This window comes from Hydra viridissima, unplaced genomic scaffold, assembly GCF_058129835.1.
Source record: "Hydra viridissima isolate aposymbiotic clone 2 unplaced genomic scaffold, HvirCarnegie_v1 scaffold_2, whole genome shotgun sequence".
NCBI classification, from domain to species: domain Eukaryota; kingdom Metazoa; phylum Cnidaria; class Hydrozoa; order Anthoathecata; family Hydridae; genus Hydra; species Hydra viridissima.
Genome location: NW_028324301.1, coordinates 11,365,332 through 11,392,820, shown reverse-complemented (window position 1 = coordinate 11,392,820; position 27,489 = coordinate 11,365,332). Strand labels below are relative to the sequence as shown.

At 31.2% G+C, this 27,489-nt stretch overlaps 4 protein-coding genes and 1 pseudogene across 9 annotated transcripts; 3 read left to right on the top strand and 2 right to left on the bottom strand.

Moving 5' to 3' along the window:
- Window positions 1-578: 578 nt before the first annotated feature.
- LOC149891907 (uncharacterized) lies at window positions 579-1,325 on the bottom strand. The gene has a single exon (XM_090078026.1). It carries the CDS (start codon window positions 1,323-1,325, stop codon window positions 579-581), a length of 747 nt encoding a protein of 248 aa, XP_089934152.1.
- A 4,292-nt stretch (window positions 1,326-5,617) lies between these two features.
- On the top strand, window positions 5,618-6,092 carry LOC149891906 (uncharacterized; annotated as a pseudogene).
- A 1,302-nt stretch (window positions 6,093-7,394) lies between these two features.
- On the top strand, window positions 7,395-22,583 carry LOC145181803 (ubiquitin-protein ligase E3A-like). Of its 4 annotated transcripts, none has more exons than XR_016450353.1 (13): window positions 7,395-7,508; window positions 8,762-8,946; window positions 9,076-10,169; window positions 10,303-10,447; window positions 10,836-11,041; window positions 11,248-11,412; window positions 13,064-13,117; window positions 13,488-13,589; window positions 13,771-13,844; window positions 15,249-15,392; window positions 15,498-15,643; window positions 21,915-22,051; window positions 22,429-22,583. XR_016450353.1 is itself a non-coding variant. In XM_090080704.1 (12 exons), the coding sequence occupies exons 1-11, from the start codon at window positions 7,423-7,425 to the stop codon at window positions 15,616-15,618; spliced, it is 2,376 nt and encodes a 791-aa protein (XP_089936830.1). In that variant the 5' UTR covers window positions 7,395-7,422; the 3' UTR covers window positions 15,619-15,643; window positions 19,309-20,325. The 4 variants fall into 4 exon arrangements, 2 of the variants coding, with proteins under 2 accessions (XP_089936830.1, XP_089936829.1); XR_016450352.1 differs by having other exon boundaries at window positions 22,376-22,583; XM_090080704.1 differs by lacking the exons at window positions 21,915-22,051; window positions 22,429-22,583 and adding an exon at window positions 19,309-20,325.
- LOC145181810 (carbohydrate sulfotransferase 11-like) lies at window positions 12,805-15,147 on the bottom strand. The gene is made up of 2 exons (XM_080056986.2): window positions 14,982-15,147; window positions 12,805-14,849 (listed from the first exon to the last, which is right to left on the bottom strand). The coding sequence occupies exons 1-2, from the start codon at window positions 15,102-15,104 to the stop codon at window positions 14,004-14,006; spliced, it is 969 nt and encodes a 322-aa protein (XP_079913112.2). The 5' UTR covers window positions 15,105-15,147; the 3' UTR covers window positions 12,805-14,003.
- LOC145182062 (uncharacterized) lies at window positions 22,459-27,438 on the top strand. Of its 3 annotated transcripts, none has more exons than XM_080057309.2 (6): window positions 22,459-22,692; window positions 24,311-24,427; window positions 24,717-25,127; window positions 25,220-25,762; window positions 25,875-27,084; window positions 27,190-27,438. In XM_080057309.2, exons 1-6 carry the CDS (start codon window positions 22,459-22,461, stop codon window positions 27,354-27,356), a joined length of 2,682 nt encoding a protein of 893 aa, XP_079913435.2. In that variant the 3' UTR covers window positions 27,357-27,438. The 3 variants fall into 3 exon arrangements, with proteins under 3 accessions (XP_079913435.2, XP_079913443.2, XP_089936828.1); XM_080057317.2 differs by lacking the exon at window positions 22,459-22,692 and adding an exon at window positions 23,353-23,485; XM_090080702.1 differs by lacking the exon at window positions 22,459-22,692 and adding an exon at window positions 23,975-24,203.
- Window positions 27,439-27,489: the final 51 nt, after the last annotated feature.

Here is a 27,489-nt window from a genome sequence, read left to right as displayed (position 1 = left end):
TGGTGACAAAAGCAAAACTTAGTTCAAGAAAGGCACACACAGTCTGCAAAACTCTTGCAAAAGATGGAATTTCTATTCCAACTCCAAGTCAAAGTGGTGTTTACAAAGCTACAATGAAAGCAAGAGAAAAATTAAAAGAACATTTTATTGAAACTCTAAGAAACGAAAACTGGAGACGGCACTTTGATGGGAAGCACATAAAGAATACAGAGTACCAGGTTGTAGTTCTAAAAAATGAAAATAGAGAAGTTAAACTAGCAGTTCTTGCACTGATCAATGGAAAAGATGAAACAATATTCAATGGAATAAAAACTGTGCTTGATGAATATAAGCTATGGCCTGCAATTAAGTTAATAATTTCTGATACAACCTCTGCAAATACAGGAAAATCTGTTGGGGCAGTCACAGGGCCGTACCGAGCCAATTTTGTGCTTCGGGCAAAAAAAGAAAATTGCGCCCTTCCTCCCCTCCCCCCCCAAAAAAAAAAGGAGAAAATTCAACGAAAAAAATGATTTATTGATCACAAAATTTATCACATCAAGTTATAAGTAAAATTTGTCATTAAGGTTGCACAAACTTTAGTTTAATGTCACTTTTCTGGTTTTTCTTGAGGCAAATTCACTAATGACATCATCAAAATTAATGTTGTTTGCCACTTCATTTTCAATTGAAATTATAGCCAAACTAGACAAACGTTCTTGGCCCATTTTTGACCTCATATAGTTTTTTATGAGCTTAAGTTTACTGAAACTTTTCTCACACGTAGCAACTGTGACTGGTATGGTGAGGAAGATGCGAATAGCAATTGCCGTGTTGGGATAAGCATCGGTCAAAGAATATTTATGAATGAACTGCAAAATGTCGATCGGGGAAGATTTTTCAAATTTGTCCATCATTGCGGCAGCTTGATATTTAAAGCTTGCCATTTCTGACTGGAAATCGGAAGAATCTAAATCTGCCTTGTAAATTTGAGATAAATTTGCAGCTTTTTTCTTGAGTTTATCCACTGAACTTTTAGAGAGTGAATACCCACTGAGGAAGTCAAAATCAGAGGATACAGCAGACATAGCCTCAAACCGCCACTTAATTTGTGTAATAATGCTGTCAAACACAAGGTTGCACTGAGATCCGAATTCTGTTTCTGCTGTGAGAAGGTGAGAGTCATCTTCAGCTTCATAAAGTGCCATCCGCTTCACTTTGCGCTTCCTCTTGATTGGAAAGCCATCATCAATTCCGCTCTGGTTAGCTTTTTTTGTGGCATCTTTGATAATGTTGTCCACCCCAACATCTCGAAGATTCTGAATGGAAGCCTTCAATTCTTTCATTTTTTTTACAGCAATGTCAATTGAAATGGTTTTTGGCTGAAGCAGTTTGTTTTCCCGATCAATTAGAGAAAGAATTTGACTCCTGAAATCCAACAAACACAAAAAACTGAAATCAATTTGAATGAGAAGTTCTTTTGCACTGCTAACTGTGACAGCATTTGTTATGGGATTGCGGATAATGGATTCCTAAACTTGAAGAACGTCTTTGATTTGTCTGTGCAATGGTGTGATTGCTTCTTTTTTGGCAGACCATCTTGTGTCACTGTTTCCCTTTAATGAAATGGTCAACGTTTTCATCAGTTTTTCCCATCTTGACGTGGAGCTTGAAAAAATGTTATAGATGGCTTGAACCTTTCCAAAAAACGTAATCATAAGTGGGGAAGCCTCAGCAGCATGAACACCAACAAGATTTAAAGTGTGAGCTGCACATGGAACAAATCTTGCTGACTCATTAAGAGAATAGATGTGAGCTTTGACGCCATTGTATTTTCCAGACATATTGGATCCATTATCATAGCCTTGGCCCCGACAATCGGAAATGTTTAGACTATCCTTCTCCAATTTTTCAGTTATCTCTGTTGCAAGACCTTTTCCGGTTTTTTAGTGAGATTCAATGAAGTCCACAAAGCTTTCCTTAATTGTGCAGGTTTCATCACTAATGTGGACATACCTGATGATCTGAGCCATCTGTTCTTTGGGGAGGCGTCTGGAGTGCAGTCAAACAGAACAGAGTAGTATTTAGCTTCTTTGATGTTTGACAAAATTTCGTTCCTGACTTTCTGCCCAAGTAACTCAATCAGCTCATTTTGAATTCGAGGAGAAAAGTAGGATGTTGTGGTTTTTTTTGCTTTAACGGACACAATGTGTTCAGTCACTAAAGGATAATAATAGCTAATCAACTCAATTAAGCTCAGAAAAATGCCACTGTTTTGTTGACCGATGTCTTCTGTTGTTCCCCGAAGGGCAAGATTGTTCTTTGCACAGAACAAAATTGCATCAACAATCACTTTCAAGATGTCTCTCCACTTTTTTATCTCTCCACTGATAACTCTCTGCAGATCAGAATCCAGGGTCTTTCCTTCCTTAAGTTTTTTTCGAGAGTTTTCCAATCAGAATAGCATCTTTGGTGTTCATTGCTGTTTTCATGCTCAGGAATTCTTGGGTTTAGTTTTTTCCAGTCACAAAAACCTTTGGAAATTTCTGAGAAATTGTTGGTTTTTGTTGTTGAAAAGAACAAACAGCAAAAACAAAATAAAAAATCTTTTTTGTTGCTGTACTGCAGCCAAGTGCGAACAAACTTTTCACCATTGGGATGAATTTTTTCATACCATTTTGAGCTGAAGTGTCGCATTCTGTTGTCAAAATCACACAGCATGTTTGGGAAAAACTTTCTTCTGTCTTGCTCTGCCCCATGCTCAATCAAAAAGCATCTTATTTTGTCCGTTATTTTAGGCCATGTTGCTGGATCCCTGTGTTGAAAATTTTCTTCCGAGGCCACTGGAATTTCCGAGATTTCTGAATGAAGTTCATCCTCGTCCATTTCAGCTGGGGGGGGGGGGGGGCTGAAAGCTGGGGGCCTGAAAGCTTGGAATTTCAATCTTCCCTTGTTGGTTCTGAATCAGTTGTGCAAAATTCTTCTTGACTTTGGCTGATAAAAATCTCCTCTTCAATTAATTCTAAATGATGATCTGAACTTAAGTCAATTATAGGATCTGCTGAATTGTCATTAACTTCAATAAAAGTATCCTCCGAAATAATTTGCTTTTCCACTGAGTTAATTACCAACCACTTTTTGAAACAGTTTCGTAGTTTCTTGTCACTTTCTTGGCGCTGTTTTCTTTTCTTCTTAAAATCAGCACCAGATAATTTTTTGGTTCGATTCATGATAAAATCATAATGTTCAAAAGTTATCAAAGGTATGTTAGTGTTAAAGGACGCTCTTTTGTTCAGTAAATGAGCTTTAGTATTTTAATATAACAAATTGAAAGCTTAATTATAAGCGAAGAATTAAGTGGAAAAATGCGTTTACTTTGTAGGCGATCTGAATTTAGATTTGCTTGAATACAACAAAAACAAAGACGTCAGAACTCTTTTGATATTATGTTTTAAAATGGATTTATTCCAACTATAAATAAACCTACTCGAATTACAAAAAATACTGCTACTTTAATTGATCAATTTATAATTAATAAAAACATAAAAATTAAAACAACAATATTTATCAAAGACATATCTGATCATTTTCCGGTTTTTATAACAGCACAAAAATCGCTAAATCAACTTCCTAAAAAAGTAAAAACTAAAAAACGAGTAACTAAAGACGCTTCTCTTGCGACTTTTATTAGCCTTTTATCAACAACAAACTGGGAACCTGTTTTGAAAACAAAAAATATTAATGAAGCTTATGATAAATTTTATCATATATTTGAATGTCACTATAATAAAGCATTCCCAATAACAACTAAATTTATTAAAACAAAAACTCAACAAAATCCCTGGATAACAACCGGAATCATAAAATCCCTGGATAACAACCGGAATCATAAAATCTTCGATAACACCCGGAATCATAAAATCTTCGAAAAAAAAGCAACGATTGTATGAGAAGTTCATTAAAAAAAAGAACTTTTAAAAATGAAACAAACTATAAAAACTATAACCGTCTTTTTGTGACAATTGTAGAGCGCTCAAAAAAGTTTTACTATAGTAGCCAATTACTAAAATACAAAAATAATATACAAAAAACTTGGAACATAATAAAAGATATTGTAGGTAAAAAAGATATGAATATTAGTCGTTTACCAAAAAAACTAATTATAAATAACCGTGAAATTACTAACGACGCAATAATTGCTAATTCGTTTAACCATGCATTTGTTAGCACAGGTCCATACCTAATATCATAACTAATCTCTAATAATAATACAATGGCTAATAAAATGCTAACAGAAACAAAATTGCTTGATGCCGTGTACTTACTTAAACCAAATAAAGGTAATGGAGTTGATGATGTAAGCAGTAATGTAGTAATTAAATCAATGCCTTATTTAAAAATTCCTCTTTTGCATATTTTTACGCTCTCTTTAAACCAAGGAATCTTTCCCGACAAACTTAAAGTTGCGAGGGTAATACCTATACTAAAATCAGGAGAAGAGATTAGTGTCTCCAATTACCAAAGCCCCAATAGATCTAGGGGCTTGGTGATAAGACCAATTATGTTTTCTTCTTGCCCCTGCTGTTTGTATTTATATTATGGTTTACGACTTTAATAAATTTATATGGCAGAAAAAAAAAAAAAAAAAAAATATTTAGGAGTTTGTGTCAAGAGGCGGAATTTTAATTAATTTTCTTATCAACAGCAGCGACGCCGTGAAATTTGTTTCATAAACTGATTATTATTTTTTTAATTTATTAAAATTTGCGCCCTCCTAATTTTGGCGCCTCAGGCCGCGGCCCGGCCCCGCCCTTGGTACGGCCCAGGGCAGTCACACTACTACAGAAGCATTTTTTTAAGCTTGGATTAGACAAACCTCTTTATATTGGATGCCAGCATCATGTTCTTGATACATTACTAAAACATGTGATGAATGATTATTTTGAAGCAGCAACAACCTCAGAACTTTCAGAACTTTGCTAAATATAAGCAATGCAAGATGGAATAGCCGAGCAATCTATGCTTTGCTAGCTTATATTTTACTTCCAGAATTTCGACAGTCAGCCGAAGATCAGTCATCATGTGACTTTATTAGTGGCACGTGGAGTGACATTTGGTTTTCTGGTCAGGTTTATAATCAGGATAACTACAATAATTTGGCAGCCGTTTGCAAAGTACACTCAAAGGCAATAAAGACTTTAAGGACTTTTTGGTCGGTTGAGCCGACTCCAATCCCAACTCAAAGGTCAAACATTTGTGCTGAACGTGCAATTAAAGTTCTGCAGGATTTATTTCCATTGTGCAAAAGCATTGAAAAAATTAACATTAAATTTCTTTTGACAAATGAACACTAAAACCTGTATGTTTGTATTTCTGATTAAAAAAAACCATTTTGTACAATGTATAATTGTATATATTTTTATAAATTTGAATAAGGGGGGTGACATTTTTTTAATGTTGACACTTGCCATTGGATTTTTCTTGATCTTTGCATTAAAACTCCACAAAAAATAACATGGGGATAGGGTCTTTAAAAATTGTCATATCCCTAATGTATATATATATGTAGAAAATCACTTAACAAAAGTTTTTTATTTAACACTATGTTTCACCAGTTTTTTAATTATAACTGGTGTTACTGAAATTGTACACTCAAAATGGGTTACAATATGGAATTTCAATTTTACATGCATGGACACGAACATTCGAATGCTTAATCCACATTGCTTACAAATTGCCAGTCAAGAAATGGTCATCAAGCTTACAAGCTGACAAGCAACAAATTGAAATGCAAAAGAAAAAACTCAACTTGCTTTTCAAGAGAAGATGGGACTAATTGTCGAAAAGCCTAAGGCCAGCGGCTCAGGAACATCTAATGATGTCAACACCTCCAGAAGAGCCTTTCAGAATGAACAATTGTTTTCTGAAATCACAGGACTTAATTTTGAACTTATAAAAATGTTGACTTGTATTTCATGTGGTTTTAAGCTTGACACAGATTTATTCAGGGAATACTGTACACATACAGCTAGGTTTTACATGGAATGTTATCCATGGTACTATATGCCGCAGAGCATTCACAAAATGTTAGTTCATGCTCCCAGTGTTGTTGATTAAGTTGCATTACCAATTGGGCTCTTAAGTGAAATAACTATAGAGGCCCGGAATAAAGATTTTAAAAAGCATCGTGAGCATTTTACACGGAAGTGTGACCGTATCAAATGTAATGAATATTTATTTAAGCGATTATTTTGTTTTAGTGATCCTGTCATTTCTTCACTAACAACAATAATTAGTACTAAGAAGAAGGTTTTGCCAGAAGGTGTCCTGCAAATGTTAAAAAACAGTGTTTAGATGTTCTTATTATAAATTTTTACATGTCAAACTTTGGTTTCTTGCTATGATTATTATTAAAATTAAAATTTATGAATTGCAAATTAAAATTGTCAGTATTCTATAATTAAGATAAATTTAATAGTTCCCACATACATTTATTTGGAACACCAGAGCATTAAAAATCCTATTATTTTATTAATTTGCAGTAAATAAGTCAAGAATTTGTATAAAATTGACTGTCACTATAAAAAGGTTGTTGCTATGCGTAATAGGGTATCCATAGCAACCAAACTTAATATCATAATATAAAATGCATACCTCGTATTAGTACTCTTACCAAATTTAGTGTATATGACACAAGTAGGTTAATGCTACGCCAAAATAGGTATCCATAGCAACCAAATAAAAAACAACACCTTCATAAGAAGTGCAGATCTTGCACTGGTGCTCATGGCAAACTTAGTGTATATAGCACACATAAAAAATCTACAACTACAAAAAGTAGGTTGTTGATATGCAAAAAAATAGGTATCCATAGCAACTAAATAAAAATAACGCCTTCATAAGAAGCTCAAACCTTATATTGGTACTCATGCCAAAAATAGTGAATGTAGCATTAATATTAAATTAGTTATTAATTTTGTCTTAAAATTGGCCATTCTGGCCCAATGTGCATTGCTTCAAAGAGACTAATATAAAAAACGCTCGATGTTTAAGATTTTTCTCGGTTATCGTGTCTTTAGACATTAGTTTATGGCATTAGTTTATGGTAAAGATCAGGCCGAAAATAATAACAACAATGTTCAGCACAATAGCAGTTACTCTAATGTTGGCTTTAATTTTTAGATATTTTAAAGTTTTATTTAATTTGATTTCTTAAACTAGTTGATTATAGCTCATTAATTTAGCAACTTCCTGTTAAATTATTTAATTTCTTGAACACTTATTTGTAATTTAGTTAAGTTTTAAAGTTATTACATATTAAAATTTGTTGGAAAAGTATAACTATGTGCTAGTTTTTTGAAAATAAAATATTGGAAATGTAGTTTTTTACTTTTTAAGTTGTTTACATTTAAAAATGTATTGTAGTGTATATAAAATATCATAATGTTATTTAGAATTCGAAATATAATATTTAGTTGCCCTGAAATGTCATCTGTTTCTTCACCAAAAAATGTAACAGATGTAATCAGGTATTTATATTCTGTTTATACATTTTAATAAAATCTATATTGTATTAAAAATTGGTAGTCAGACATTTAAATATTGAACTCTTCTAAATATTAAATATACGAAATATAAAATAACTCAAGATTATATAAAATGTAAAATATCTTAAGTTTATTCTCATTTTGTATTTTAAGTATAGGACAAATATTAACTTTAGCATTATATATATATAATTATTTTTTTAACTTAAGATTTTTTGCTCATCCCTAGCTCTCATGTTTAGGAATACAAATAAACTTTGAATATATAAAAATTTGAAAATTTACAAGCATTTTCTTTACTCTTTAAAAAATATTTAATTATGAATAAGTAAAATATTTCTTTTTTCCTAAAATAATTTCAAATTTTGTAGACTAATTGATAAACCATACTAAATTTACTAGGGATAACCTATATTAAGTAAATATTGAAAATTTAGTCAATGTTCCCTGTAAGCTAAGAACCTGATGGTCAAACAATAACTTTTTTACTCAGTTAAAACTATATATTGTAAGGTTAACAATAAAACAGGTAAATAATTTGATATCCCCCCCCCCCTTGTACATTGAAGAGTAATGCTGATGATAAGTACAACAGCAAAATGGAGCCAATTCACATTAAATAAAATTTTTTTAAATGTTTTAGTATCTTTATATTTTTTTAAACAAATGTAAATTTTTGTTTGCGCATTTGGGTTGTTACTCTAGTTTTATCAAAAACATTTAAAAGGTATTTTCTGCCTCATTTCATAAAAGAAGTTTATGCATTGATATGCTGTCTATAAATAGCATTAAAATAGTATTTTTTGTATTTACATTTGTTAGCTCCCTGTTTGAGAGCTAACAGCGCCCCTTAAACAAATTCTCTACTACATTGAAAATTCTTTAATATAGTATTAAATAGTTTTTTAAAAATTTTGCAAGTGTGCTTGCATAACCACAATAAATATTTACATGTATGTAAATAGGCATATCCATTACAAAAGGATATAAATAAAACATTATAAATATGTAACATTCAGCAAATTATCAAATAATGCAATTGCTCAAAAAAGTTTGCTTTAAAATTTCTATATGCTGCAATTTATTTTTTAAAATTTTTTCCTATTAGGTGCTCCCTTCTTATTGGGGAATTAGAAGCAGTTGCTATGCTACTGAGTATAATAATAAGTGTATTAATATTTTATTACAATAACTTGATCAAACATTAATTATCAAAAAGTTGTGATTTTTTCTAGGAGAGTAAACTCAGAGTTATTAATAAAAAAATACTTTCAACAATTAACATCAGGATGTGGTAGACCAAATTGTTCAAACAAACAGTGTGTCTCAGGTGGCTTCAATGCATTGCCATGTAATCAAGCAGCTGCAATGGCAATAAAATTTCTATTTGAAAAGGCAAAAATTTGTGAGAATGATATTGGTAATAAAAAAATGTTTTACACTGTATTGATGTTTTTATTTAATGTTTTAACTCTGTTGAATTACATTACTTTTTTTTTTTTTTAACATAACTCATGGTTTAAAAAATTGTGTAAACTTTTAAATCCAGAACCTGTTCTCAGTTATTCCTACTTGCAAAAACTGATTGAATCATGTAGAAACGACAATGAAAATTTCACACCTTTAGTTCGTATTCTTGGCATGGTTTTTTCATCTCCTGATCTATTAAATAGAAGTTTTGTTGCAAGTAAAAATATTATTCCTAATAGCTCAGAATCAATCATACCTCTTGACTGCAAAGAAATTATTGATTCTTATCATTTACTATTGAATCTTGAGTTAGAAGTCATTGAAAATGTTATAATTAATGGAATAAATGCATTAGGGAATAATATTGAAATAAAGTTAAAAACCAACAAGCTGCTAGAAAAAAAAGACTTGAATCAGTTTGTTATTATTTTACTGAATCCTAATCTTCACAGTCCTGAATATTTTGAAAATGCTCTTCCAAATATTCTCCGGGCTCTGACTTCTCTGCCAATCAATTTGCAAGTTATTCTTGTTAACTACTTTTCAAAGTTTTCTTCAACAAACCTTAAAAAAATCCTGGATGTTTTTCAGCAGCTAATAACTGTTCGGATACTCACAAGACCTCAGGATACTACTTCACTTTCAGTCAATGATGACCTAACCATTACAAACTCAGTAAAAGCAATTAAAATAATATACTATGCTAGTATTCTTGGTGGACAGTTAGAAAGAAATTTTAAATACCCTGATTCTGCTAAAAATGATAGAAATATTTTGAATGAAGAATCAGCAAATTTACCTGATTCTTTAATCCTATCAGAAGAAACATATGCAAAGAGTTCATTAGAAGAAATTTTTGAGGTTGTGTCTTCAAGATGTCGCAAACCATTAGTTCCCTATGATGATTTTGTAAATGATTGTTTAAATGATGCCATTGAGATGGATCGGGATTTAATATACTTTAAGAGTGGGGGCATTAAGTTTTCTTTTTTGCAATATCCTTTTATTTTAAATACAACAATAAAAACTTTGGGCCTATTTTATGATAATCGTGTTCGAATGAATATCGAGCGAAGAATGATGTTATATGTGTTGTTGCAAGGTCATTTACCTTCCCCATATCTAAAACTACTTGTAAGGAGAGATCATCTTATCCAGGATTCACTTGTTGGGGTAAATTATTTTTAAATTGACCCATTTTTTTCACATATTATTTACCTATGTTATATACCTAAGAAATTTAAATATATTACATATTAGGTATTCTAATACATTATTATTTCCTGATTATGTATTTTTTTTTTAGTTAGAAATAGTGGCTCAGGACCAGCCAGAAGATTTTAAAAAGCAATTTTTTGTTGAGTTTGAAGGTGAACAAGGTATTGATGAAGGTGGTGTTTCAAAAGAGTTTTTTCAGTTGATTATTGAGGAACTTTTTAACCCTGATTTTGGCAAGTGACTTTTTTTAGTTTAACAAGATGTTAACTACTCTTTTTCTTCTTATTTTTTTTTTACCTTGCAATTTTGTTTTATTTCATTTGTTTTTTGGCTACATTTTCTTAAAAATGTTTGTTCATATTGTTTTACATGATTATTTATAATTATATTGTCAAAAAAAAAAAACAGCTAAGAACCATGACTTGTTAACCAGTCTCAAAATCACCTTCAGTCTATTTTATTGTATTTACTTTTATGTCTTTTTTTCCTTGTCTTGTATTTCTTTCTGTCATAAAGATGAACTTGTCTTTTCTAATCATTCATAATTTTATATCCAATTTTATTCAAATAAGTAATGAAACTAAAAAAAAAATGAAAATATTTAAAACTTGTTTTATAAAGGCATGTTCAAATTAAATGAAACTACTCAAACGTATTGGTTTAACCCTGCTTCGTTTGAAGCTGCCAGTCAGTTCATGCTTATTGGATTACTTTTTGGTATTGCTATTTACAACAGTATTATACTTGATGTTCGCTTTCCACTTGTCCTATACAGGAAGTTGCTGGGCTTTATAGGGCGATTTGAAGATCTTAGTTCATCTCATCCAGTATGTTTATGCTTTTTTTTCTCTCTGTTTTGTTATTAATTTTTATAATATGTAATAATGGATAACAGGATGCCATGTATTTTTTTAATTTTTTTTTTTGTTTTTACATAGCGTAAATGAATTTAATGTAAATATCACTCCCAAATAGTTTTTTTTTAAATAGCTTTTAAAATCAAAAATTGTTGATTTTTAAATGAATACTTCAGGAAATTTATCAGAGTTTGAATCATCTTCTTTCTTACAATGGTAATGTAAAAGAAGATATCATGGCTTCATTTCAAATAAGTTATGAAGATGTGTATGGTGGTATTGTCTCTCATGAACTTATTGAAGGTGGTAAAGATGTGGAAGTAACAAACCAAAATAGAGAAGTATCTTTTTTTGCTGTTTCATTAAGTTTACAAAGATTTTTTTATCTTGGGGATCTGAAACTGTTAAAAGTTATTAAACAATATTAAAATCCATATTTATGAATAAATACAATAATTACATATAAATTTGTAACGTTGTTTAAAAATTTATCTATCACTCAGCATGTTAGCTAATGCCTATAAGATCTATTCACTGACATTTCTCCATTAAAACTTACTAGGCTTTTGATAAAATATGGGCAAAAGTAATTTAATGGAAATGATGTGCAAAACTTGATGTCACAATTATTAAACTGAACACATTGTAATCAAAATTTCCCTTCATGTTATTTGAGTGTAAATGAAGTCAAAATGAACTGGTCATATATTCATTTAAGTTGGCACTTTGCTTCAAGCAGTTTATTTATTGTTCTCGTGTCTGATAATTTCCTTGCAACATAACTGCTTCTTCAAAATGTATTTTCCACTGTTACTTTGTTGAATTTGAAACTCCAAAAAAGTTTTGAATAAACTAGTATATCAGATATGGTAGCAGATCTGGTTTTGGACTTTCATTAAGCTGAAAACATTGATCATGTTAAACAAAGTGTTGCAGATAGCATCAGATAACATGAAAGAGATATCTACAAACCAAAAACTTTGTAGGAGCTGGAAAATAGAATTTCCGTTGTAACTGCACAAATTAGACAAGTTATACTGCAAAAAGTAATGTAAAATGCAATCCAAAGAGATGATGATTTTAATAGTAAACACTTAATAAAATTTACCACACTTAATATAAAAAGATAAATTATTGGTTAAGTTTTTAATTTCTAAGTATTTTTTTTAGCTTTTGTAAGATAAATAGGAAAGAAGCTTTTTACCCTCCCTGTATTTGATCCAACAAAATTCCCAAATTGAAGTCCTTGACTCAGAAAAGCAGAAATAAAAGTTCATCTTGAAGCAGACTAAGCGAATAAAAACAACAAAATTTACTTCAAAGACAACCCATCAGTATTGTGAGAAGACTTTGTTCATGACACTTTCTTGTAAGGAAATTATCCAAGTTCTTTGAAGTTATCTCCTAATGATTTCCTCTCTCTAAGTGCAGCAGAGATTTTTTTTATATTTGCAATCAGCTAGAGTTAATAACACTGAAAGCTCTTCTGCATATCACCACTGAGTTACCGAAAGATGGATATTAGAAAGTAATTACGAACATTTTGTTGATTTAAGAGAGTAATTCAAAAATGAAGCTAACAGAATCTCCACATATTGATAGATACTTTTGAATCTCTTGCATATTAAAAGTTATTTCTTTAATGTGTTTGTGTTTGATTATTTTTGAAGATAATAGAGACTTATCATTTGTTAAATCTTCAAATGGTAGAGTTTTAAAAACTAAACAAATGGTTGCAACTAAAGTTTGTTTATATAAAAAAAATCTGCTACATTAAAATATATATACAAAATACAATCTAGTTATTTTGATATCTTGGTCAGAAACATGTTTTTCCTACCCCCATTCAAATTGCAACAATTTTTAAGCATTACGGTCGAAATTTGAAGTGACCTGCTAAGTTTGTCTAAAAACGCAGGCTGATAAAAATATTGAAAAGATATTTAGAACCTTGATAAATTTTAATGACAATTTTTCATTTTTACTTTACAGGATTATGTAGCAAAATATGCCGACTTTATTCTTAATTCCTCCATAAAATTACAGGTTAGTGACAGATATTGCTGAATGTTTCTTACAAGTAATATTTATTCTTGTCTATTTTATTTTTTCTTAAAAATATGGTTCTCACAGATATTACTATTTTAACAAAAAAGTTATGAATTGAGTTAAATTATAACCAGTTATCAACTATAATGATTATTATAATTATGATAATTATGATTAGTTGTAAATTATGTTTTGTATTGTTTTCTGACATTATTTAACATCTTCATCATACGTGATTACTTTGATATCTTCAAGAAACACGTTTGAGGTTATTTATGAAGTTATGAACTATGATGACTTTAATTAGTTATTACTTACAATAATTGTTTTGTTTTCTAACCTTATTTATCATTTATTTTCATTATAGTTCGATGCCTTCAAAAAAGGTTTTGATATAGTGACTAGTGATTCGATTCTGAAGAGAATTTTTAGACCTGATGAATTAGAGTTACTTGTTTGTGGTAGCCAGGTATTGATTTTAGATGTTTTAAATTTTTGTTTTAAATATTTTATGGGTAAAGAACACGAGATTCATAATTTAGTTAAATTATTTTAAAACAAAATTTTGAGTATCTATGACTACGGGTATCTGACCCTTGGTCTTGTATCTGATCTAAACTCTTGAGAGTAAGTCTTTTTTTTTTTTTTAGGTATACGATATCAATGAACTGGAAAACGCCACGGAGTATGATGGTGGATATTCAAAAGATACTCCTGTCATAAGGTATTTTTCATATTTTAGTTTTAAAATTTTTAACTAAACCCTCATTATCTACAAAATTTGAATTGATATTTGTTTATTGAAGTATTATTTTTATTTTGGAACCGTTTTTCTGGAATGTTCTTGAATGAGAATGAAAGGCTTTTGATTTTTAGTTGAGTATTATTTGTGAAATAACATTTCAGGAACTTTGTAATCAAAGGCGACAAAATCTGTTTCGTACTTTTTGTACAGTTTCTGTATTGTGTCTCCCGAAAGCGTAGAAAAAAGTTCATACATAAGTTTTTTTGATGAGGTTTTATAGCCATCAGTAAGATTGGCTGGGAATCGCACATTTTGCGCTCCTATCATTGACAAGATTTCTTCTGAATCTTCTACTAATGTTTCCATCTTTCCTATAAAATCGAAAGGTAATAAACAAGGAAAGCATAACGAAAAAACTGGTGCCCAATGAGCATCGAACACATGTTTGTCAATGATCCAATAAATAAATTCTTTAAAAGTTACACCTTTTCCACTTTCGTACTCTATATTTGTCAGATTTTTTCTATATAAGCGAAGAATATGCGCACCAAACGTGCGTTCAAAATAAGTGTTATTATCAGCAAATTTGTTACGGTAAGCTGAAACTAACCGTTCGAACGGATGTCTTGCAATAAAGAATTTTAGATAATTCTTTAGTACGTGTCTTACTTCACCGTTACTTATCATTGAAAACAAACGTATTTGAGGTAGGGTATGAATCTGGTCTTTAGCGTTCTCTGTTAAACTTTTTATCTTTCCTTCGAACAACAAAATGATTCTTTTCCAATTCGTGCTGGCAATCTTTGGTACCGAACAATACAATAGTCTTTTTTCATGACTTACATAAAAATGACCTTTATTTTCTTTTGATCTTATAAATTTTATTAGGTTTTGCGTTCGTGGTTGTGATAAGCAGAATTTGTTCAAACGATCGATTCTATTTTCTTGTTCTTTACTTACTGAAAATGTCTTCGGCTTTAAACTCTAGAAACATAATCACATTTTTTTGGAACATTTTGGAAAATTTTTGAAAACGCGATAAAAAGTCGCAACATTTTCTCTGGTAAAAAAAAAGATGCTAATTGGTAAAAGAGGAAAAAAATTACATATTTTCACCTGTTCTCCTGTTATTAGAAAGTTTTCCTTTAATGTTCTGGCGTATTTGAAATATGCTATCAAACTAAAAAACGTTAAGGCAATTAAGAGATATAGAAGTCGAGAGCTTCGAAATGCCATCATGTTCTTCTCGCAACTCTTATGAACAGAGTTTATTCACTATACGCATTGTTAATTATTAATTTTTCTATTTAAATTTGCTCTATTTAACTTCACTGTCATCAAATTTGTATTAAACAATCGTTGTAAAAAATGGTTTTGTTTTAGGTATTTTTGGCAAGTTGTCCACGAAATGTCATCTGATCAGGCGAAACAATTTTTGAACTTTACTACGGGAAGTGACAGGGTACCGGTCGGTGGCTTGTCAAAGCTAAAGTTAATTATCGCAAAAAATGGAGAAGATTCGGATAGGTAGGCTCATTTTTTCCCTTTTGATTTTAGTAAAAAAGGTATTCTAAATTTTTATTATCATTACAGGTAGAATACAAAGTTAGCTGCTCGTATTTATTGCTTTAGGTTACCTACTGCGCACACTTGTTTCAATGTTCTTCTTCTACCAAAATATTCTAGCGTTGAAAAACTCAGGGAAAGATTGCTAAAAGCTATTTCTAACGCTAAAGGTTTTGGTCTGATGTAATCATTTGGCATAACTCTTTGTAAAGGTTGCCTTTTCATAGAATAGTTTATAATAAATACTTTTATGAGTAAATTTGTTTGCTCATTTATGTACATCTCTTATTATTATTAATTATTATTATTGTTATTATTGTTGTTGTTGTCGTTGTTATTGTTGTTATTGTTGTTATTATCATTACTACATAAATATATACAGGGTGTGGCAGCGATTCGCGAACTTTTTAGAACATTTTTCAAAATGAATTTTTAAAGCACTAAAAAATTATATTCATGGAATACTTCCGTCAACGGGGGGTGACTATGAACATCAGTACCAAGTTAATTAAAAGGTGAAATAACACACACAACAGATCTAAATTGTGTGTTATTTTGATCCAGTTGCATTAAATATAATATTTAAAACCTAACTTTAGGCTGAGCGAAATATTTTCCTTTTTCGGCTTTTCTTCATCGCATATCAACAGCATGAGTTATATTGTTCGGGCAGTTACTTGACTTATCAAGCTATATCTTAAGAAGCGCGCATCAAAACTCTATAAAAGTTGCTACACATCAAGTTCAGGTACATATTGTTCTAATAAATTCAACATTGAGGGTGTAACTTGTCAGTAAATGATTATTTGCTCATTTAAAAATGACATTTTTTTTATCAAGAATCCAAGTTTTTTTTTTATTATTAACTTAAGGAATTATGCCTCGAAATTACAAAAGAAAGGAAAATAGCCGAGGTTACAAAACAAATTACACTCAAAAAGACTTACAAGCAGCAGTAAATAAAGTGAAAAACCACGGATTTACTATCAGAAAAGCAGCTAAAGCTTATAACATTCCGCTAGAAACTCTCCATAAAAAAGGTAAAACATGGAAATCAAGTTCCAAAAAAGCATGGTGGACAAACCAGACTTGACAGTTCCACAGAAAATTTAATTGTTTAAACAATTACTTATATGACAGATTGGAGGGTACCTCTTAATTCTTTGGACATTCGACTTTTAGTTAAATGTTATTGTGATAAAAGGAAAATAACAGACTTTATATTTAAAAATATGCTTGGTGTAGATTGGGTTCAGTCTTTCATGAAAAGACATTGTTTGACGAAAAGGGTTGCTGACAATGTAAAGCACAGTAGGGCTTTAGTCAATGAAGAAACCGTTAACCGTTATTTTAACAACTTATATCAAGAGTTAAAAGGTATACCTCCAGAAAACATATAATTATGACGAGACCAATATAACAGATAATCCAGGATCCAAAACTGTTATTGTTTGTCGTGGACATGGACACCAGCAAACATTACACTTGTTGATTGCTTTGAATGTTCCTGTGTGTTGAAAACAAACAGGAACATTCAAAGCAATTAACTTGTATAGTTTTTACTGGTAACCCCGTCACCTCGAATCCCTTGTTCAAAGTCACCCCTTTTTAAAATACGAAGATGCTTGTATAAAATAAGAAAATTGAGGTATTTACTTTATAATATTTATCAGGCCTGGAACCAATTCTGGAAGCTGGATAGTATAATGTTCTGTTGAAAAAAAAAAAGGTAGCGATTAGACGAACTGTTTTGTTATATGATGCAAAAATGTTTAAAAAGCGTTCATAGTCACCCCGTTTGACGGTAAAAAAAGAAAAGTTGGAAATAAATGCTTTTCACACCTTAACATTCAATTAGGTCTCCTTTTTTTTGATCACTGCTTCAAGCCTAGGACGGAAGGACTGGCAGGTGCTGATTACATAGTCCCTTGACATTGAGTTCCAAGCACAGGTTATTGATGACTTTAGTGACTTGACACTTGATTGGGCCGTTTTGCAACCCTTATTCTCAACTACGCTCCACACACTATAGTCAAGGGGATTTAGGTCAGAGCTGAATGGTGGCCAAAAGTGATTGGGCCAGAAATTAGCCATTTATCCTGAAGATATTTTGGGTTTTTCTGGACCCATGACAAGATGAATTGTCCTGTTGAAAGATGTAGTTTTTTTCTGGGAATGTCTTCTTCAGCCTCGGCACCACATAACGTTTTAGTAAGCTAATATACACATGAGGTAAATTTTTCTCTTTGATAAAGACGGGTGGACATTTCTCTTCATTAGAAGCAATGATTCCTAGCATCATAATGGACTGAGGGTGCTTGGTGTAATAGATAGGTGGTGCTTTGTCACCCTTTTGCACAATAAATCTATCATTTCACCTATTGAGTACACAGTCAACACTAAAATTTTTCATCTGAGAAAACTTCAACTGTTTAAAAAGCTGATTCCGAAGCTTCTTTGACTGCTCCAACCTCAAAGTATTTAGCCTTTCTGTCAAAAGATGGCATGTAGGTCGGGCCATACTGACTTTTCCAAGTGTTTCTAGAGTTCTTCTCACTGTCCTCTCATCAACATTGAAAAGTCTTGCTGTCTTTCTGATGGATACACTAGAATTCTTTTCAATATACTTTTTAAGCTTTTCAGTAAACTTTTTATCAACTTTTTTGTCCCACTGGAGAGGGCATCTTGGCTCTCTCAACACTGTCACGTTTTTTCACTTTGTAAAATGTAGTTTTAGACACTCCAGAAAAACGAATCACTTCACGTGCAGGCAAACTCGTGTGAATCAAATTTAAAACTTCGGTTCTTTTGGCTTCCATTTTAAAACTTTTAACTAAAATATTTTTTATTCACAATTTTATTAAAATCTAAGACGGTCATTGAACATTTGCGAATCGCTGGCGCACCCTGTATGTATGTATGTATATACATACATACATATATATATATATATATATATATATATATATATATATATATATATATATATATATATATATATAACACACACATGTACATACAAATAAACACATACATATATAATGATAATAATAGTAATAATAATAATAATGATAATACTAATAATAGTAATAATAGTAGTAATTATAATAATGATGATGATAATAATAATAATAATAATAATAATAATAATAATAATAATAATAATAATAATAATAATAATAATAATAATAATAATAATAATGGTATATTAAGGAGAGTATTCATTCGGCATTTTACAAAAAATAAGGAGACGCTTCAGTTATTCGCAAATTTCGAATTTCAATTGTTTAACTCTTAGAATAACAGCTAAAAATATGATGAAAAAAAGTTGCAAGAATATTTTATTAGACCTTATTAATTCTCTCTTCAATACTATATTCCCTTATTCAAGTAGTATGTTTGTACCAACAAACATGTGCACCCGTCTATTAGAGAAACCGGGGAGTTTCCCCCTCCACTTCCGTCAAAGGAAATTAAAAGCATCTTTGAGTTTAAAATTTTTTTTGTCCACTTTAAAGTTGATATTCGTTTAGAAAATCTTTTCAACAAAATTTTGCGCCCAAGTTTGTTTGCTCCTACCTTTCGACCATTCTGCAAGTTTTCATTATTTGTTGTTATTTTTCTATTCTGGAAAATAGTTTTGAGTAAAAAAAAAGTTTCTCAGAAAATTCAGGGGATTTATATCAGGCGTCCGTGGCTTATATGTAGAACCCATAAGTCCTTAGTTTTAAGATAGTTTGTCTAAAAAAAAAAAGTGCAAGGTTTAACTGTGGTTAAAATATGTTACCGATCTTTTAGAGCCTGTACTTAAGAACTACTTATTTATTGCAAATACATTTCCTTTTTCGCATTTTACATTATATTATTTAATACTTAGCGTGGTATATAAGGAGAAATTGATGGCTGTCCATTCACAAAATCATACATTCAAAAAGTCATAGGACTAACCCACAGAGGCACTTTAAAATGATTATCCTTATGTGTGTTCAATAGTTTTAATTAGACATAATTGTGTATGTGTTGGAGAGTACTAAACTTCGAAAGATACACGTAAAAGTTTCATGACATTTCTACCATTCGTTATCAAGATTTTCACTGAAACTTTATTTGACAAAACTATTTGTCGGTGGTTTGCTGAGTTTAAATTTGGCCGCACGGACACAGATGACGCTAAATGTACGGCTCGTCCAAATGTTGTAACTACAATAGAAAACATTAACAAAAAGCGTCAAAACTTTGATGAGCTATTGTAAAGTAAAATTGCAGAAGGTAGTTGATACTTTGAAGATACTTTAAAGATACCCAAAGACAGTGAATACAATATTTTGAACGAACATTTGTGTATGAGAAGATTTTTCCAAATGAGTGTCGCGTGCACTCACAGTGAAGCAACAACAACGTGTTGATGACTCAGAACGCTATTTGAAGCTGTTTAAGCGGTTTAAACAGGGTTTTTTGTGAAACACGGATCTACCATTACATTCCTGGGCACATTAACAGTTTAGTAATTTTATCTGCTCAATCTCAATATATTTGGTCTTGGAGAACTATGTTTTGCACCACCTTGTCTTTTAGAGAAATATGCTCTGAGGTGTAAAATCAACACATAAGTGAATGGTGTTCCTGCTTTTATTTTTGGAAGTGTGCATCGCTATATACTTTTTAAATTAATTTGCAAAACAATTGTTTAAAAAATTGTTAAACTTGGCAGAATTATTGTATTAGCAAATGGAAATTATATTATAACAAATATTTTGAAAATTAACAAGAACTTGTAAATTAAAATCACAAAGTGTCAAATAAGTCCTTTATTATTTCATATGGACATTAAAATTAAATATTGTAAACTGTTCTGGTACTGAAAAACTCTATATCGTGCGTTTACGTGCGTTTACGTGTGCGTCTTATCTATATACATTCAAAAATTCGCCTTTAGTTTTCTTACCTACGAAATCTTACAGTTTTCTATATTTTTTCAAACGAATCGCTACGTTAAAGACCGGTTAACTGCTGGTACTTCGTTTCCAAATGTCAGTAAAAATAATAATTTAGTATTTTGAGAACTCTGATTTATAAAGCCTGTTTTAAGAACCATAATTTGAAGAGCAAGTGCTAAAATATGAAAAACTTATTTTCACACGCGCAAAATATTTACTTTTCAAATTTCAAAAACGAAATATTTTCGGTAGTAACAACAGCATTTTTCTGAAATTTTCAAAAAGAGCAGTCTCCGTAAGACCTTCTGATTGATTTCTAACAGCCATCAAATCATGAAGAAGATGCGAAGACTAAAGAGTTGACTGACTCTCACCGAAAATGTCGTCTCTTTTATAATTGGTAGGAGTTTGCCAGGCTGTTTCTATTCGTGACAACACAAATCCTTTTGAACTGAAAGTTCAAAAAAAAAAAAGTTTTTATTGTTTATTTCATTGTAATTGCGGTTACTTCTTTTGACAGTAACTTTAGTTGAAAAAAAATTAGACAACAACGGCAGATGTTTCCTAAGCGTTTATTTTAGTTGCTAAGTGTAACTGACACATGGGTAATATCAACTCATATAAGTGACGAGTTAAGAACTTGAAGTGTATACTTTTATGCAATATCTATTTAATTGCAACAAAAAAAAAAAAGCGTTTTAACTATGAAGTGTTTAAACTCTTCTCAGTTCATGTTATATACGAAAAACATTAAATATTATTTAGTTGGACTTTTTAAAAGAAAAATTCTAAGAGAATATCAATTTTCGTTTTGCTACTCAGTTCATGAGCAGAAAGCATAGAACTTTTACATTTACATTTAGAAACTCCAGTAAATTAAATTTGTAAAAGTCTCGAATTCATACAGCTGTCAACATGCGCGGTCGACCGACAAGAAAACGACGAGGCTTTTTTCAAGTTTAAATGCATTTTTAAAAAACTCAAACTCTTGACAACTTCAAGTTCTTTATTTTAATCATGAATGTGAAAGGGCAGGTGTTTTTTGTGTGTGTGTTGATTTTTTTTTTTTTTTTTTTTTTTTTTTTTTGTGTATTTGTTTTTTACCCATTTATTATAACTCAGATATTCTTTACATGACAAAAGAACTTTTTTGCATGGTTTAACAATGAATCAAAATTTTCATTGTTAACGTGCATTTCTATGGATTTGATTGGCTAAAGTTTTATCGATGTTTAAAAAAGTGTCCAGAAATATTTAGGGTTCTTGACATAAAAATTTAAACTCTGACCAATAAATGGTCAGATTAAATGAAAATGAGATAGATAAATTCTAAATGCTATAAAACCTTTAACAATTCTATTCAACAGCACTTTTTAATTATTTCATTACATTAAAAACATCATCAAATTAAATTTTTTGTATATGGTCGGCAAAATAATCTCCAATATTTTTCTGGTCTGGATTTTTATAAGCCTATAAAAAAAGCGTTTGAATGATAAATTCGATTGACACGCCGATGACACAATGACGATGTCATTATTTTTAGATACGGTTTTCAGAGGAAAATGCGATGAATAATGAAGAAAAAAGAACATTCTTTCCGAATTCGTTTAAGAAAGCAAGGTTTCGCTTGTATAATTTACGCCACATAACTAACTGTGTTGACACTTGATACTGCTGAAGGTAAGCGATTATTGACGCGTGCAAACTCGAAACTCAACGAAAACCGAAATTTTTCTTTCTTCATTTTTCGTTAAGTTTATTTAAGAAAAAAAGATTTGTTTTTTAAATTTTTTTTAAAGATAATCAGAATGTTTTGTTTATTCTAACTTTGTTTTTTCTTTGCTTTGTTTTGCTTTTTTGATTTTCGCCTCAAGTATAACTCACAACGTGATAATTATATTCATTGGACTGGAACGTTATTTTCTTGACGTTTCTTGTCAAAATCAGTTTCTTTCACAAATTCTTTCATTATTCATGTTGTCGCTTATTTTGATTTATACGCAGATTGAGAGAAATTCTAATTAGAATATTTTGTATGCTTTTTCGACACATTCGAGCTAGTGTCACGTTGATGCAGAAAAGTGGTCATGACTTCAGTGGAAACAGCGTTTGTACCGTTGCCTTTTCAAGATCCAATCCTTCATTATGATAAAAATATTCATGGTAAAGACCTTTCAGCCATTAAAACAATCGATTTCAAAAAAAAAAGAAACTGCAGGAAACGTAACAGAAGTGACATGTCGCCTGAAGAATTAAAAAGATTGCGCGAAAGAGAGAGAAAGGCGCAGCAGAGCAGAAGAGATAGAATCCGAGCTCAAAAAGTAAGTTGCTTTTTACTCATCTTATTTTTGTTCTATTCGTTTGGTATTTTTTCAGTTTTTTTTTTTTATATATATATATGTATATATATATATATATAAAAATAGATTAAGGAGATTGGAATTTTTTTTTTCCCCGCTGTATTTTTTTTCCCCGCTGTATTTTAACGAGGATTCGCTAAAAATATGTAATAAATGATAATGCTTATCTGTCATTGATCTTCGCTAAAGGCAGGTGTATTTTTCGTTCATTTTGATAGTGATTGAACTTATACTGCTTTTTATTGTATTTTTCCGCACCATGTGTTTTGAAAAGATTGACAAAACAAGAAAGAAAATCTCTTTTGCGCGACGACAGCTGCATTGAAATTGCTCGATATCATTTCTTTTTATTTCTTTCGCGTTATTATTGATTTAGACGTTTATATTATTGACTTATTGGAAAGAAAAAAAACGTTTTGTTACGCTTTTATTTATTTTTATTTTCGAATTCCATAATTTTTATTTATTTCTGTTTCTATTTCTTTATTTCATCTAAAATGCATGAAATAGCTACACTTTTTTTTTTTCTATTTTTTTTTTTTTTTTTTTTTTTCTTGCATTTCGCATTAAAACATATTTTGCGACTTTTTCTACCGTGTCAAATATACTTCGCGTTTGGTGAAAAAATTGAAACTTCGTTGCGCTCGCATTAATGTGCCGAAAGGATCATTTTTGTTTTGCGCTTTGGTCGTGTGATAATGCTGCATGATCTTTGCCTTGGTGACAGCTCTCCGCAGGATCTTGAAGTCATTGGGTATTTTTTACTTTAAGAATAGCAGCTGCTAAGAATTACACGTCCGTAGTGCAATAAAAGAAGCGCCTTTATTATGTTAAGGCAATAACCGCAGATAGTTGCGAACTGTTTATCGCGTTAACTTTTCCCACGTTTAATGGGACGATGCAAAAATGATTGTGTTTTATTTTGATGTAACCCCAGTAAATTTTGACATCGTTGCTAATATTTTAACTTTAGCATCATCTTTAATCTTTTGATTGTGCAAGCTTTGCGGCCGTAATTTCCTTAATTGCTTTGTTTACAGTCTCTTATAATTGTACTTCTAGTCTCTGGTTTCTCATTTACGATGGCTTTATGTTAAGCCGGTTACCGATTGCCAATTGTTTTAAAAAGGAAAAATGAAACTATAAACTTCTTGTTAAAAATTTTATTGAACGATTCTATCCCGCTGATGATGTATTTCTTTTGTTAATGCTTTTACCTCAAATTTAAATTTTAAAATGTTCTGGATTCATTCAAAGTACGCCTTTGTTATCATGGCCAAATCATCTGATTTGAATATTTCTAAACATTTACAGAGGATTTTACGCTCTGCAAATTGAAAAATACTTTTTTCATGATCAAAAGTGAGATATTAAAATTGATCTTCTTTTTCTTAAACAAAAAAAATTTAAGAAAAAATGTTTAAAACTACTTTTTCCCGTTTTTAATCATTCTACTTAGAAAAAATGTTTAAGTAAGTAGCTTTGAAATATTTTTAAAAATTTGTATGATTATTTTTTTAAATTTATACGATTGCTTTTTTAAATTATGCTAAAAAATAAATGTAGACCTATTTTATAGAAAATAGTGAACGGTTGGCACAATGACGATGCTGCTTGGGAAGCTTTCTTAAATCAAAGTGAAACGAAAAAAAAAGCGAAAACGTCAGAGATACCAACAATGGTGTCTGATGAAGTGGTAAGTCCCCCTGCTAATAGAACTAATACAGAAACACTGTTTTAAAAAGTGTCATTTTCTTTAAACAGTGTTTGTATTAAGGAGCCATTTACTTGGTCTAGGTAGGTATGGTAGAGTAAGATTGGAGTCATCATGATCATCACGATATCATCATGATCATCATCATGATATCATCATCATCATGAAATCATCATGATCATTATCATGATATCATCATGGTATCATCATGATCATCATCATCACTTTTATCACTGTCAAATTCCTCAATTATGTTATTGGTATATTTTAGGAGCCGTACGGAAATGAAGAAGATGAAAATAATAGAAGCTTTATTGAATCCACCCCTGAAGGTCCACCACCTCTTATTAATGGGTATTTAAAGGAGCAAGTGAATATTAAAAATGAAAAAAACGATTTATTCCTTAAATCCGAATTAAATAGTGAGAATAAGTCGTTTCGTGACATTGACTCTCATTCAAGTACTGGTAGTCAGCTTAGCGAGTCAAACACTGGCAATCAACTTAGTGAATCTGTTGCATATAGCTCAGACGAAAATTCATCTCTAGGAGATAAAGATGGCAGCAAAAAGTTGAGTCATAGGTATTTTCTTCCATCAGAAGAACTGGAAAAACTTCGAAAACGTGAGCGGGATGCGAAGAGGAAACAACGTGAAAAGCAGAGACTTGCAAAAGATCAAAATGTAAGATTTTTTTTTATTTTTTTATTTTTTGTTTTTTAGTTTCTAAAATGAAATAAAAAGTGATTTGATTGTTTTTCTTTCTCTTCGGGTAGAGTTCAGATTGTATAAATCCATCCTCAAATGAATCAAAACACGAAGAAAGGCTTGAACTGAAAGAGAATTTTAGTAATGGCGTTCAATCGCCCAGTCATAAGCACGCTCTTCGTTCTTCTTTTGGCGAAAAATCTCCAAATGAAAATAGTTTCACAGCACCTTACCGAATTCGGATTGCTTCGCCGGACGGACATCGACTGTCTAGTCCGTTTTATCCTTTGCGTGATAACTATCATCATTCGTCTCCTCGACATTTTATAAGTAGGCATTATTCGGATGCACAATACACTCATCATAATGAAGACCATACAACTCAAAATGAAGGCAGGCACTATCACCACACTCATCATAACGTACTCAGCTCGCCAGAGAAATACCAAAACGACGAAAAAAGTGCAGTATCTGAAGTGACAGGGGAAAAAAAGAAAATTATCAGTAGAAATGTTGACAGGAAGAAGTTATCTGAAGAAGAATTGGAAGATTTAAGACGTAGAGAACGTGACTATCAAAGAGAGAGACGCGCAAGAATAAGAATGGAAAAGGTAATCTAAAAAATTATGGTGGTTTTAGAATTTTGTTGCTGAAAATATTTTCATTGAAAATTTATTTCATTTAACTTTTTGTTCTCTGATAAAGCTTACGTTTTGTTCCCAGGCCAAATCGCAGGTGAATCATGATGTTTATGAAAATAAAAACCCGCTCCCTCATTACTACTCTTCTCCACGTTTCTATCATTCACATCCAACAAATGTGCGTGACGAAGCATCTCATCCAATCAATATTCGAAATGAAAAATCATATCCACTGAATATAAAAAGTGAGCATTCGCACGAAATAGACGAAGAAACCAATAAAAGCTTTGAGGATCGTTTTTCTCGAACCCATTCCCCTTTTGACTATCACCTAAACGGTTACGATAAGCACTTTAAACAAAGCGGAATGAGTGATAGACATTTCGAAGAAAATCGTGTGAGTGATAGACATTTCGAAGAAAATCATGTTAGTGATAGACACTTTGATGAAAGTCGCTTACATTGTAAAGAATTAGCTCTTAAGATTCCTGCTGATAATCTCAAGAAAATAAACACCATCAGTAACGAAGGGGTACTTTTACAAGTTGTTCCCAAAACGCGAGAAAACGAATTTTTTAGAAGGAACGGTGCACAAGCATATAAACAAGTAACACATTTAAATGGGAGCAATTTTCTAAGTAATGTAAAGAAAAGTCTTTTAGAAGATATTTGCTCTACTTTAAATAAAGAGTCGTTTAAACCACAAAACGATGAAGATGATGATCGTCTCGTTATAGTGCAACCAAATATTGAAAGTACTTCTCCATTTATCAACTACCATGAGCAAATCTCAAAAGAAGAAGTCAAAAGTGAAGTACTGAACGAGAGCTTAAGAAGCTCTCCTCCTCATGACATTAGCGCTGTTGTAGATCAGTTAGAAAGAAGAAGGAGATCGAATCGTGAAGCTCAAAGGCGAAGGAGAGCTCGTTTAAAGATGCAGGGAGTTCCTGATGATCAAAATCAATCGCCTCCCCAAAAAGATAAGCCACTAGATTCCACTGACATTAGAGGGTGTCGCGTGAAGATAACTCCAAGGGTAGAATGGCAAGAGCAACACGGGTATTCTTTAAAACAAGAATACGTTCACGAGACACTCCATCATCATAATCATGATGCACGTCACGATTATCACTTTCATTATCCCTCGCATAATGCGCAAAGACATCGGTATTACCACGAGCCAGCCTACATCTCAGATGAGTATTCGCGCAATAGGATTTGTTATGAAAATAACGTCAAATCGCTAAACGAAAAAATGATAAGTAGATTTCATAACAGCAGAGATCCACTAGGTGCGTAAGGTTTTTTTATACTTTTTTTTATTAACGTATTAAATGGTTGCGTATTATTTTAAAACAATGCGAATAAGTAATATTTTATGTGCCCTCTGTGTTAAGATGCTCCACCTTCACCTCCAAGGATAAAAAAAGAAGACATTGAGTCTTCAGTGAAAAATTGCAGAAAACGAAAGCAAGTTGTTCCTCGGAAAGTAGTTCTATCGACTGATAATTCACCCGAAGAAGAAGTCGATATTTGCACCTTGGATACATCAATTTTAAAATAACTATAATTATTTTGTGTTTATTTTTTGTTATTGCTGTTGTTGTTATTCTTATTACTTTTTATCAACGAGACCCTCCATTTTAGTTGTTGTTTTATTTTTACTTATGTTTTTTAAGCTAATTATCCAAACAACG

What these genes read in the sequence shown, in the direction of transcription:
- LOC149891907 (XM_090078026.1), bottom strand. Translation starts at nt 1,325, where the DNA reads ATGAAAGAATTGAAGGCTTCCATTCAGAATCTTCGAGATGTTGGGGTG.
- LOC145181803 (XM_090080704.1), top strand. Translation starts at nt 7,423, where the DNA reads ATGTTATTTAGAATTCGAAATATAATATTTAGTTGCCCTGAAATGTCA. An exon ending in ATTCCTCCATAAAATTACAG is followed by an intron (nt 13,118 to 13,487) that starts GTTAGTGACAGA and finishes TTTTCATTATAG; the next exon opens with TTCGATGCCTTCAAAAAAGG. An exon ending in AAAGATACTCCTGTCATAAG is followed by an intron (nt 13,845 to 15,248) that starts GTATTTTTCATA and finishes GTTTTGTTTTAG; the next exon opens with GTATTTTTGGCAAGTTGTCC.
- LOC145181810 (XM_080056986.2), bottom strand. Translation starts at nt 15,104, where the DNA reads ATGATGGCATTTCGAAGCTCTCGACTTCTATATCTCTTAATTGCCTTA. An exon ending in TTCTAATAACAGGAGAACAG is followed by an intron (nt 14,850 to 14,981) that starts GTGAAAATATGT and finishes TTATGTTTCTAG; the next exon opens with AGTTTAAAGCCGAAGACATT.
- LOC145182062 (XM_080057309.2), top strand. Translation starts at nt 22,459, where the DNA reads ATGACTTCAGTGGAAACAGCGTTTGTACCGTTGCCTTTTCAAGATCCA. An exon ending in ATAGAATCCGAGCTCAAAAA is followed by an intron (nt 22,693 to 24,310) that starts GTAAGTTGCTTT and finishes CCTATTTTATAG; the next exon opens with AAAATAGTGAACGGTTGGCA. An exon ending in CAATGGTGTCTGATGAAGTG is followed by an intron (nt 24,428 to 24,716) that starts GTAAGTCCCCCT and finishes GGTATATTTTAG; the next exon opens with GAGCCGTACGGAAATGAAGA.